Source organism: Chelonia mydas, chromosome 10 (assembly GCF_015237465.2).
Source record: "Chelonia mydas isolate rCheMyd1 chromosome 10, rCheMyd1.pri.v2, whole genome shotgun sequence".
NCBI classification, from domain to species: Eukaryota; Metazoa; Chordata; order Testudines; family Cheloniidae; genus Chelonia; species Chelonia mydas.
Window position 1 is genome coordinate 20,539,793 of NC_051250.2, and position 13,896 is coordinate 20,553,688.

Below are 13,896 nucleotides of genomic sequence, written 5' to 3' on the forward strand. Positions count from 1 at the left end.
TAGGGTACCAGTTGATCCAAGATAAGTGACTGGTCTCTTGGGACTGGAACTGACCTGAATATTTTGTGACTTTTTGATATAAGTGACTATCACTAAGTCCAGCTTGTCTGGGTAGCAAGATAGACTGGAGAAGCCAAAGGGACCGTCTGTGACGCCATTGTAAGACTAGTATAGTGATCCAGGAGTTCATATTTGTTACTGAATTGGTAAAATATAATTTTAGCACATACCACCAATTTGGAGTTTCTGCCCCGTTTTTGACAGTCTGCCTTGAGGTAGGCACTCACAATCATGAGCCACTCTAGGCAGCATGACTTTGGGTATTAGGCCTATTACCACAAAGTAAATAAATGCAAATTGAATGGTTTTGACCTGGATTTTCAGTATATCTGGTGAGGACAATGGACCATCTGCAAAACTAATTCATTATCCTTCTTCAAAGCCCTCAAAACTCTCCTTTTCCATGACGCTTACAAAAAATTGGCTGTGGTTAGGCTGCTGGTGCCCTGAGACTGCTGCCTATCATGCTGACCAATATTGTCTCATAATTTCCTTGTACTCCACCATCTGTCTGTCTCTTGTCTTATACTTAGAGTTCAAGCTCTTTGCTTCAGGGACCTTCTTTTTGTTTTGTGCTTGCACAGCACTAGCACAATGGGGCCCTGGTCAATGAGTAGGTACCTAGGTGCTAAGGTAATATAAATAATAATAATTATTATGATCTATGGCAAAATTTCATGATAGATCACTCAGTATTTGTATAGGAGATAAAACGTATACCACCAAAGTGTTCTGAACTGTTGTCTGCTAAAAGCTGCATGTTGAAAACAAAGTTTGGGAGTTTTGCTGCATTTTATTAGAACGAACATCAGGAAAGTAGTTGCATTTTAAAGACTAAAATGAACACTTTTAAATAGGAAATCTGCCTTCCCAATACATGTTCTGAGAATATGCAGAGTTTAAGTTTGAGAATTCCTGTATACAATAATTATCTACTGTAAGTGAGTTTCCTTGTTTTGACATAAGGAATGGACAATGCGTACATTCAACATTCTGCTTCTGTGGTTATAATTACCTACCTAGCTAAATGTTTTTGGCTGTGAAGAGTTTTTTAAATAACTGTACTATGCCTGTAAATGAAACTAGGAGAAAATAGCTTCATTTTTATTTGAAAAACAAATATTAATGTAATTGTAATGTTGAAAATATTATTGCCGAGGAAAATTAAAAACGATCAGATTTGGTACTATATGAACTATAGTTGTATATATGAATGCCTGAAAACCTTACTGATTGAAGTGATAGGACAAAAATACATAAGATGAAATCCTCCTCCTCAAAGTCAATGACTTTCCCATTTGACTTCAATAGGGCCAGGATTTCACCGAGCATGTGTCATACTCACACATCATGTGTCATAATAAAATAGACTTCTAGTATAATAATCAAATAAAGGGGCAGTGTTTTATAATTACTAGTAATAATTTTATAAGACAGCTGTTAAAGCTAGTCATACTTAAATATTAGTCTTTGAAGTAACTACATACATAAAATGGTGTAATGGGAATTTTTTTTTAGTATGGTTCATGTTTGATTGCATTATATGCTTAATCTTGCATACACTTACAAAAACAGAAGCCTGGTTTTCAGCTCACATCTTTGTGTGTTTATTTAACTAGACTTCAACTTCCTAGTTTTATTGTTCCGTACCTGCAATATGTGAAATGAAACTGTGAATCATTCCTAGTTTGTGTCAAAGATGTGTCTGAAAATAGTGATTCATCGTCATATACTTGGGTAAGATATAAGATGTTGATCTGGACTTAGAAATGTATGAAACTAGTAAACCATACTTCACAAAATAAAAGGGGTCTCTGCCCCCACCTCCCAAATCAGGACATCTTAAGTTGCTTAGTGCATGATCAAAATTCTAAGCATTGATATTAGATGTTAAACACAAAAGATCTCTGCTCAGGGAGGAAAAGTACTTTCCTTTCAGTTGGATATAGATGTTTTGCTCAGTTTTTCTGTTAAATTAGTAACAAACAATTCTTTTAATAAAACTACTTGGTAATGTTTGCGAGACCATTACATAATTTCATAATGACTAGCTATTAATTGCACACTGATGTCCCCTATGAGAATTTTTAACTTGACAATAAAGGGAAGTTCTTGCTAACCATTAGTAATTATATATTGGTCTCTTTAGAAATAATTACTAAATTATTGCTGCTTCGAACTCAAGAGATAAAACTTGCAATAAAAATAAATTCTCAGACGTTTTACATTATGTTGTGACCCATATGCACACCTCAGAATAATGAAGCAAGTTGCACTATATAATAACTACATTCCTAAGTGTACCATATCTCTAGTTTTCAGGTTAAAGTCACCCTATGTAGATATTTGGGGACAATGTATACCTTCAAATCAGCGGCACTGCTATGGGTACCCGCATGGCCCCACAGTATGCCAACATTTTTATGGCTGACTTAGAACAACGCTTCCTCAACTCTTGTCCCCTAATGCCACTACTCTACTTGCGCTACATTGATGACATCTTCATCATCTGGACCCATGGAAAAGAAACCCTTGAGGAATTCCACCATGATTTCAACAATTTCCATCCCACCATCAACCTCAGCCTGGACCAGTCCACACAAGAGATCCACTTCCTGGACACTATGGTGCTAATAAGCGATGGTCACATAAACACCACCCTATACCGGAAACCTACTGACCGCTATTCCTACCTACATGCCTCAAGCTTTCATCCAGACCACACCACACGATCCATTGTCTACAGCCAAGCTCGACGATACAACCGCATTTGCCCCAACCCCTCAGACAGAGACAAACACCTACAGATCTCTATCAAGCATTCTTACAACTACAGTACCCACCTCCTGAAGTGAAGAAACAGATTGATAGAGCCAGAAGAGTTCCCAGAAGTCACCTACTACAGGACAGGCCCAACAAAGAAAATAACAGAACGCCACTAGCCATCACCTTCAGCCCCCAACTAAAACCTCTCCAATGCATCATCAAGGATCTACAACCTATCCTGAAGGACGACCCATCACTCTCACAGATCCTTGCTTACAGACAGCCCCCCAACTTGAAGCAAATACTCACCAGCAACCACACAACAGAACCACTAACCCAGGAACCTATCCTTGCAACAAAGCCCGTTGCCAACTGTGTCCACATTCAGGGGACGCCATCATAGGGCCTAATCACATCAGCCACGATATCAGAGGCTCGTTCACCTGCACATCTACCAATGTGATATGTGCCAGCAGTGCCCCTCTGCCATGTATATTGGTCAAACTGGACAGCCTGTACGTAAAAGAATAAATGGACACAAATCAGACGTCAAGAATTATAACATTCAAAAACCAGTCGGAGAACACTTCAATCTCTCTGGTCATTCGATTACAGACCTAAAAGTGGCAATACTGGGACAAAAAAACTTCAAAAACAGACTCCAGTGAGAGACAGCTGAATTGGAATTAATTTGCAAACTGGACACCATTAAATTAGGTTTGAATAAAGACTGAGTGGATGTGTCATTACACAAAGTAAAACTATTTCCCCATGTTTATCCCCCCCCCCTCCACTGTTCCTCACACGTTCTTGTCAACCGCTGGAAATGGCCCACCTTGATTATCACTACAAAAGGTTCCCCCCCACCCTGCTCTCCTGCTGGTAATAGCTCACCTTAAGTGATCACTCTGGTTACAGTGTGTATGGTAACACCCATTGTTTCATGTTCTCTATGTATATAAATCTCCCCACTGTATTTTCCACTGGATGCATCCGATGAAGTGAGCTGTAGCTCACGAAAGCTTATGCTCAAATAAATTTGTTAGTCTCTAAGGTGCCACAAGTACGCCTTTTCTTTTTGCGAATACAGACTAACACGGCTGCTACTCTGAAACCTATGTAGATAGCTAACACAAGGCTTATAGATCACTTAGTTCTCACTTAATTCATCAAAGTGGCAGCTAAGTGATTTATACGTCTTGTATTGGCCCTTTGCAGAGGGGTGTGAATTTCACACCCAACAATATTAAAGGTAGAATCATAGAATATCAGGGTTGGAAGGGACCTCAGGAGGTCATCTAGTCCAACCCCCTGCTCAAAGCAGGACCAATTCCCAAGTTTTTCCCCAGATCCCTAAATGGCCCCCTTAAGGATTGAACTCACAACCCTGGGTTTAGCAGGCTAATGCTGAAACCACTGAGCTATCCCTCCACCCCCGTACAGTGTCCTGTTTTCTTGAACACAGGAGGAATCAAACAACAGGAGACAGGTTTTTTCCTCACAGTCCCATGCCCAGTCTCCAGCCAGCACTTAGCCCAAAAGCTCTCTTGCTTTTTCTCAGGGTCACACAGCCCGTGCTTCTCTGGCTGTCTTTGATAATTAAAAGCAAGGTGGAAGTTGGTTGTCTGTAGTTTTCAGATATGGGTAAGTAAAAGTGACTTCCATCCTTTGATAATATGTAGTATTTTAAAACCACATACACAACTGAAACATACTGCAGAAAGTAAACATTTTCAATAGCTATCACAGTTGGTCAAGGTCATTGTACAGAAGGTTCATACAGACATTCAATGGAAAGCAGCAGTTAGTGTCATTATCTGCATGATGTATTCAGTATTTGCTTGTTTGAATTGTGGTTTTAATTATTCATTTTACTATTTGCTCATTTTCAATTAACTGAAAGAAATGCATGCCCCACTGCATTTAATTTTTTTGTCACCTTTACTGTATTTTATTAATACTATAACATAGTTATCCTTCAAAATATTTGGTGGTTATGAAACATCTTTTCTGAATTTAAAATGATCAGGTTTTGGTCTCAAAATTAAAATTAAGAATTTCTAAATGAAATCTTAATAAATAGCCTTGACTGTTACTTTTTTTAAGCAAGACCTAACTCTCAGTATTCTCTATTAATGTTTTAATGCGTAATTGAATTATGATAGGAAAGTAGTAGCAGAAAAACAGTGAAATCACAGGCTGTAAGACCTCATTAAGTGACTACCAGAGCTATTAGGCAGTTTCTAGAAGCTGGGCTTTCATCCAGATTTGTTATTTCTAATGCATTCTTTGATTGGGGATCTTAGGACCTAAACCAGAAGAGTTTCAAATACGTTATGCCTATTTAGAGCCCTGGTACATGCGCAGTTAAGTGGTGTCCTTAGCCGGCTGACTGCTTTTCATACAAAGAAATATGGAGGGTACTCAAAAGCTATTTATAAGAATCATGATCCATGAAGGACAATGCACCTTAACTTTACAGAGCTGATGTTAAATTTTGTTGGCTTGGAATGACATGGAATGCTTGGAATGACATGCATGAACACATTCAGATATATGTATGTTTGTTTTTTAAATTAACTGTGATTAGAGAAATTATATAAAAATGACACAAATTTGTTGTAAATTGCCTGAAACTATCCTTGTAGCAGATTATGGAAACTGAAATATTTAAACAAGAGAGTATACATTTAATAAACAGTACATTTAGTGATTTTAATAAACAAATTATATTTTGTAGGCCACATACTTGCATGGAACCATTGGAAACTGGTTGTACTTTGCACTCTTTTCACTTGATGGTATGGGGAATTTCAATTTTTGTGTTAATAAGACAAATTTTGCTTTCAGAGACTTCAGTGACTGGATGCATTGGAGAAACATGAATTCTGTTACCAAAAAATTAACAAGTAAAAACCATCTTTAGCCATATAACTAAAAGAACTCTCCTTTAAGCAGAAATAAAAGTTACTAATGGAGCGCAACATCTGCCCTCAGCCTAGCTGCTCCTATAAAACCCACTGGTACATAGGAGGAATGTATCCCTCAAGGAACTGGAACTGTCAGCCATCTGCAGAAGAGGAACATCCAGGGGAGAAAAGAATGGTTAAGCAAAAGAATGGTACAAGCATTATGTCCAGGAGCGCAGAGGAAATAGGGAACCAGGTGACTGGACAGCATAACCAGGAAAACAGAGCAGAAGGGCCAAGTGACAAGGTAGCATGTCCCAGGGTAATGGAAGAACAAGCAGAACATACAGAAAAGGAGAAGGAAGCCAAGCAGCAGAGAAGCAAGATCGGGGAGCAGAAGGGAAAGAGCAACAAAATAAATGGGAGGGAAGAATAAGTGAAGGACAAAAGTAAAGGCCATTTAATTAACCTTTTTTCTAAAAGGATAGAGTAATTATCACACGAAAGATAGCTAAAATATATTACTTTGTCATATAAGCAATTGCTATAGTTGTCACAGCAATATTTTACAATTAAGAATGGGAGGAGCAGTTTTCCACAAGATTTTGAATGGAAGAGGAAGCAGTCTATGAGACAATCTCTCTTTTAAGATGTAGTTTGCACTATGAAAAGTTTGTGAATGCCTGATCTGTAGCATATGTGGTAGAAGCAGGAGGTCCTGGGGTGCAAAATTCATTCTATTTTTTAATATTGTATGTTAGAATTCAACATGCAGGTGAAATTGAGTCATGCAGATTGTCAGCTGAGCAAGCACTATGCTAAGTTTCTAGATTTACAGTACATTGAAACAGCATTGTTTGGAAAATGTGTCAGTACTAAATAGAAAGTGGGAAATATAAACTTTATTTGAATGATGTAACAGTTTAAATAGACAAAAACAATAAATGCAGTTACATTGCAATACAGCAATAATTTCCTGTAGTGTTAATATCTTCCATTCTAACTATTATGTATCTACATGCATTAGATTTCCTACTGTTAGTATCTTCTAGCAGCTTGTATAGAGAGCTCTGTTCAGCAAAACATTTGTCTAGCCTTCTGCATTGCAGTAGAAAATGGAGAAAGCTGTTTCTCTGATTGGTATGCTGTGCTCTGACCATGGTGTGCTAAAAGAGAGATCTTAGAGAGTGGATTGCATCAAGCAAATTAGAGCAAGGTGACTCTTAAAGAATTTTTTAAAATTCATTTTTCAATAAAAATTAAGTGGATGGATACTGGTGGATACTTTGATGCTTTTTTTCTCAAACTGCCATGTAGTGGTGGTAAATTCAGTACTACCAGCCTTTAATGGTGAATGATTCATTTGAAGGAAAATTATTAGCATTTAAAGCATGTACTGTACAATACTTTCTTCTGTAGACAGACTAATCTTAACTCCTTATATGTACTGTATTCAGTTTATAGATTTAAGAATAATTTTTAGCAACATACTTGCATCCGATGAAGTGAGCTGTAGCTCACGAAAGCTTATGCTCAAATAAATTGGTTAGTCTCTAAGGTGCCACAAGTACTCCTTTTCTTTTTACCATATTTTACAGTGATCATTTGTGCCTTTCTCCTTTTAAGTTTCTCTTGTGGTCTTTTAGGTGTGGATGTTCACCTACTTAAATGCCCATATTTGTTTGACTCTGCATGTGTTTAGAATGTTTAGTAGGAGGACAAAATAGGTTTTGCATAACCTTTAGAAGCCTTTGAATATGTATGCCATTATATTATATTTATTATCGGATAAATGCACATAGGTTCCTTATAAACAATAGGAGAAAAGACTTGTAACAGAAACACAAGACAGTTTTTTTAACATAGGAATCTACTACACTGCTGCTTTAAATATATTACTAGCATATACTATAGCATATGGCAGGTTTCAGAGAGGCAGCCGTGTTAGTCTGTATTTGCAAAAAGAAAAGGAGTACTTATGGCACCTTAGAGACTAACAAATTTATTTGAGCTGTAGCTCACGAAAGCTTATGCTCAAATATATTTGTTAGTTTCTAAGGTGCCACAAGTACTCCTTTTCTTATAGCATATGGATAATACAAATATAATATGGAGAAGTTGTGTATTTCTGCTAGTTCTAAAACATTATACATAGGGAGGCAAGGTGTTGTGAGGTAAGAGAGAAAGTGTGTTGTGTATTCTGTGGTCATGTCCTTACCAGATAATTTTACAAAAAATCCAACATATATTACCAGTGGGAATCCTACTGTGGCAGTTTGTGGTGCTTTTAACACCATGTTACTTAAACAACATGGATAGAATCTTGGATCTGTTGAAGTCAATGTGAGTTTTGCCATTTACTTCAGTGGGCTTAGAATTTCATCCTATGTTGTTCAGACGCAGTGGTAAAAATGCATGCAATTGCAGGAGCCTTGTCTACATTAGGGCTTCAGCCAGTTCAGCTCAATTGATGGTTGTACTGAATTTTGTAAAATTTCTTCCTGTAGACGGGGCTTATACATTTAGCAATCTGGAAACAGAATACATATTGGCTGTTAAAGTTAAGCACATGCATAAGCATTTGTAAAAATGAAGACTTTCTTTCCAATATTTGACAAAGCAACTCTAAATTTTTAATATTTATTGAGTCCTCTGGGATCCCACCTCATTCTCTTCTTTATACCCCTTATTCCAAAAATACTTCTGTCATGCCAACTTTTCCTAACGGCAAAGATGGCAAAACTTCTTAGAACTTTACTGTACTGCTTCAAAAATCAGACAAGTGGCCAATTAAGCCTTATGCTGGGAGCAGCCGACTCTACCAGTGAGAAGAGCTAACCTTAAACTCAAATCCAATATGTGGCAACCCAGCCTATGAATTTTTTGTTTTTAATTAAATGGAATGGTTTGGTAACATTTTAAACATATTTGCATCTATTATCTTTTTCTAGCAAGAACAGGAACTTTTACGTTTCTAAGCACTTTTCTTGAATAGATTAATAACAATGGTTGGTTAGACACATCTTACACAAAATAGGAACTCAACTCTTCCTTTCAGAGTAGCAGCCGTGTTAGTCTGTATCCGCAAAAAGAAAAGGAGTACTTGTGGCACCTTAGAGACTAACCAATTTATTTGAGCATAAGCTTTCGTGAGCTACAGCTCACTTCATCTTCCTTTGAGAGCTATAATTGTTTTATAATAGTTTGAGGCTTCATGCCTGAAGAGCATATTCTGACATTTAAACCAGGTGAGCAGAATGCCTGAATTTTTGAGATATAGCTTGTTGGCTCTAATACAAAAAAGAGTCTGATTTCTCAGTAAATCCATTACCGTCTCACTCTAGTGTATTATGCTTGCTGACAGATTGTATTATATCCTACTATAATTGTGTTTCCCACAGACAAAAATATGCGTGTTGTGAAGTTATACAATCTAAGTAGACGTACTATTGTTAGGCTTTCAGCCGGTAAGTCTCTCAGCAGAATGAGGAATGGTACAGTTATCTCCATTCATTGGTGCCAGAGAAGTAAAACATTAACACTTAAATAAAACCTTTTTTCCAAAGCATCCTATCAATGATACATTATGCTAGTTAAAACAATGGACTGTTGTATAAAATTTCCTTAACAAAATGTGTTACTAAATGGAGAGAGATATGTCTGCTCCTATAGTTAAATATGGGTCCATCGTGAGGTGTATGTATCCAGGTTCTGAAAAGTTCATGATGGGAGGGCAGGGGGAGGAGGATTTAATAAGCTTCTTGGAAGGGAAGAAAAGTACCTCCATTTCCCTAAAGGATTATATAAGTTGCTAGTCCTGAAAGGGCCTGACATCTGGTCCTTAATAACAGTCCTTTAAAAGAAAACATTTAGTCCACGGAAGAGGCCTTTCTCTCAGGAAAGAATACACTCCGGGTAGACCGGGATAAGTTATATTCAGCATTATGTCAGATAGTCATGGACAGGGTTTTATCCATAACCAAGTTATATAATGTTGAACATGACTTGTCTCTGTCTACACTGACTGCAAATGTTTTAGATAATATGTTGCTACAGGTGGCTGAGATAAGCACAAGTCATCAATCAGAATTCATGTCATTATTGCTGTCTGGCATTTTAGAATGGAAAAAATCTTTTTTGTACAATTCAAACTTTTTTTTCTTTTGCAGGATGCAAAGTTTGTAGAGGAACGACGCAAACAGCTACAAAATTACTTACGGAATGTTATGAACAAAATTATTCAAACTGTGCCAGAATTCACAGTTAGCCCCAAAAAAGAGACTCTTATTCAACTGATGCCCTTTTTTGTGTAAGTATGTGTCAAACGGACATGCAGTATTCAACAAAATGTTAAGCCTTTTTCTTTGCAGTTTAACGTTAGAAGTAATGCACCACCACTGAAATCTCCATTTTATTATAGAAAGAAGCCCACTAACACGATAAATGCTTTTGATATGTTTAAAGAAATTATACATCTACTGTATTTTTTTCAGCATTTCAAATGTTTCTTTGAATAAAGGCCACTGTGGATAAAACTTTCAAAAGCATCTAAATGTTTTAGGAGCCTAAGTCCTTTTGAATGTCATTGGGTACTTTTGAAAATTGTGCTTTCTGGGTTTTGGGGAGTTTTGTTTTTATTTTTTGGTGCTCCATTCTACCTTCTTCTCTTCCTCCCCCCATTTAAGTTTTATATACTGGCCAAAATAAAGAATGAAAGGAATCTGACTGATTTTTCAAGGAAAAATGCAGAACTTTTGCAATCTGTGTACTGTTTCACTTACTACAGGAAGGGAGTAATATTACATTCCAGGTACAATAATATAGTTGTGTAAATATAAAGATAGGAGAAAATGGCCAGACATACTTCCATATAACCTGGTTATGTGTTAAGAGTATTTTAACATGAATATATCACCATATCAGAATAGCATTTTTATTTTACCTTTCCATTTTGCTGTAAGCACTGCCCCTTAAAATATGTGTCATTTAAAAATACTAAAATGATAACTAATGAAACCTGTTTTTTGGAGTATGGGGTAAGTCTTTCTCTCTGACACTGTCTTCAAGCGCATTGTGTTATGTCTGATCTTCTTTTGGCCTGAATATGTAACAGGGGCCTATCCAGCAAGATACTGAATGATGGGAAATGAGAGCAAGCAGAATCTTTCAGAAGGAACTCAGCGCCTGTAGGATAAGAGCCAGGATGTGCTTAAAGTCTTGAAGGCCCCAACCCTGCTTCCACTGAAGCCATTGGGAGTTCTGCCATTGATCACAAGAGCAGCAGGAATGCGGGCCAGATATGACTGCAATTTTATAATGAAACTGTGCTGTTAACTCAGGTGCAACATGAAGTAGTTGAGGTGAAATTCTAGACTTTATAAGAGCTAAGTATTATAGCTCTTTTTACCAATAGTTCTCAAAGTGCTTAACACATGGCAAATGAGTGGCAGAGTCAGGAAGAACCCAGGTTCTCTGTCCCCTAATCCAGTCCCATCTCCTCTGGAGCATACTGCCCTTTGAATCTGGTTCGGGTAATATCTAATCATATATAGTTACTAAACATGTACAATCTGTATATTCATTGAACAGTCCAAAGAATTTACATGCTAAGACTCCATTTCTGGGGCTCCACTGGGATCCACTCAAGTGGATCAGTTTGCACAATCAGAGCCCAATTAAATATGATATATTCCAGAAAAAACAAACCACCTTTGTCGCTTGTACTAATTGCACTACATTGTGCTGCATTTGAGATTTGCAAGTTGAAATGTAGTGTTTTCCAGGGCAGAGATCTATATGGATAGAAAGTTGACTGGGAAAAAAACAACATTTATTAGAAAACTTGCTTCCATAGTCTGCTTGTCATTCTCTGACAGGAAAATTTCCATAATTTCAGTATTTTTGTCCAAGATACCACCAGGTTCTTTTTGTTATAAAGTAAAATTGTATGCATACCTTCAAGTTTAATGAGCTAGCATTCCCTGTCTTACACTTAAAACTGCATCTGGTATATTGAGTGTGTGAAAACAAAATTTGCTGACTCTCTTAAAATCTCAGTGGTATTTTGTTTCACGTTAAAGCTAGAAGCAATTTTATGTTGAAAATAAGAATTGCACCAAGGTACACAGTCATGTCATCTTTTAATTTCTCTGTGTCTGTATATAATGATGGCTTCTGATTTCTCTGTACCTTCACGTGTGCTTTTCCAGTGGCCTGTTCCTTACAAAAGACAGGAAGAATACCAAAATATATTTTGTGGCATTCTCGTTGTTGTAGTTGTTCCTGCATTTTGTCAAAGTAAAAGTAAATTTGACATGACATATTGAGGTTGCTGGCATAAATGATGGGATATCATTTGTAGAGGCATAAAAACTTACCTCCTTCTCCAAATAATTCAATTTGTGTAAATTTGCTACAGGTTGTGATGATTTAAATAGTTTTACATTTTGTCACTTCAAAGATCATTAGAGAATTTTCTGTTATTTTAGTTCTTTTTAAAGAAATTAATACTTAGGAAATGCTCTATTTCACTTTATTTCTTAAACAAATGAGGGAAGGAATGTAGATTGTAACCCACATTTAGAATTGAATTTTCATATGAAATCATTATTATTTCTCTGTCTCCTATAATGTTTACTTTTAAGGTTATTAAAACATATTTTTGTTAAATGTGAATTGCTAATAGCTTATCAGCATTGTTAGTAATATGGAAGTTGCAACTTTAAATTCAATTTAGAGCTGGATGATTTGATTGATAATCACTGGTCTTTCATGTCTGGGATTATGATTCAATTCTTACCTGAAACAACAAGTGGAACATCAGTCGGCAAAAAACATATTGCATGTTATTTAGTACTTGTTTACTTTGTTTTTCTGCTTGAGTCCTCAAAATTTTTTTTATCCTCTCATCATTCTGAGATCTCTGTGTTTCTCACCCTATTTTGTCAACCAGGAGCATGTTCTCTTGCTATAAGGACATAACATATGTTGCCCATCAAGAGCTTTATTAGTGCTATTCTGTGAATTTCCCAAAGGAAGGGATAGAATTAATGGATGCAAAGAGCCATGTTTGCCACTGATCTAAGCTGTTGCATTTCATTGACTTAAATGGAGTTGCATCCACTTATGCCAGTGGTGAATTTGGCCTAAAGTCTTTTCAATTGTAAATTAATCGTTATCCAGGTAAAAAAGGTTTCGGAGTAACAGCCGTGTTAGTCTGTATTCGCAAAATGTAAAGGAGTACTTGTGGCACCTTAGAGACTAACCAATTTATTTGAGCATGAGCTTTCGTGAGCTACAGCTCACTTCATCGGATGCATACAAATTGGTTAGTCTCTAAGGTGCCACAAGTACTCCTTTTCTTTTTTCAGGTAAAAAAGCAAACACAACAAAAAGCAGATAAAAATCTGAATGTTTGGTGCACAATAAAAAAAATCTAGATATAACTAAGGTTACAGATTAACTGAATTGATATGGTCTGAATTTACCTAGATGCAAACAAAAATTGGATATTGTTCAAGTTCAAAACATTCTTAGGCTATGTCTACACTACAGAGCTTACAGCGGTGCAGCTTCACCAATGCTAGTGCAGATGCTTTAAACCAATGGGAGAGAGCTCTCCCATCGACTAATTACTTCATCCCCCATGAGCAGCAGTAGCAGCGTTGGTGGGAGAACCTAAAGGCAAATGAGAACAGGAAGGAAGGATATAGAAAGCGTATAGCTGGGTTTTCCATAAAGCCCATTACTTTAGCATCTAAGTGCTTCCCAGGCAAATTAGATCTCCTTCTCCTGAATATCGAGCAAAGAACCCTCTCCTGTTAGATCAGAGTGGTACCCTATGGGGAGTTCCTGAAGCGCCCAATGCACCTATACATGACTGGCAATGCACAGGTCAACTGCAGTCAGGCCAGTACCTATAGAATATTCCTACTGGGGCCCACCTTTCCTTAGGTCTAGGAGTGGGGCCTCATAACTTATTAAAGAAAAGAGGAGGAAGTCTTGGTCATCATCAGCATCGATGGCCAGGCTTCCTATACCAGGAGTGGAGGTGGCTCGGAAAACACTTCAGTTGCCCTACCTACCAAAGAAATCCTCAACTTTTCCATGCAAGGCCTTGGATCCAACACATACCAGCTGTCAATAACTTTAGAACTTTACA

At 37.1% G+C, this 13,896-nt stretch overlaps 1 protein-coding gene across 8 annotated transcripts in view; it reads left to right on the forward strand.

The window, feature by feature from the left end:
• SNX29 (sorting nexin 29) overlaps window positions 1–13,896 on the forward strand; it is a 450,561-nt gene that overhangs the window by 370,587 nt on the left and 66,078 nt on the right. For 6 of the 8 annotated variants that reach the window (XR_006284108.1, XM_043523231.1, XM_043523230.1 and 3 more), the window contains one exon: window positions 9,905–10,044. Coding sequence is in view for 7 of the 8 variants with exons in the window: in XM_043523231.1 (XP_043379166.1) it covers window positions 9,905–10,044 (140 nt within the window). In the remaining variant the exon portion in view is untranslated. Of the gene's footprint in view, window positions 1–9,904; window positions 10,045–10,848; window positions 12,976–13,896 lie in introns of those variants that run through there. The other 2 variants (XM_043523232.1, XM_027820627.3) reach the window with 2 other exon arrangements.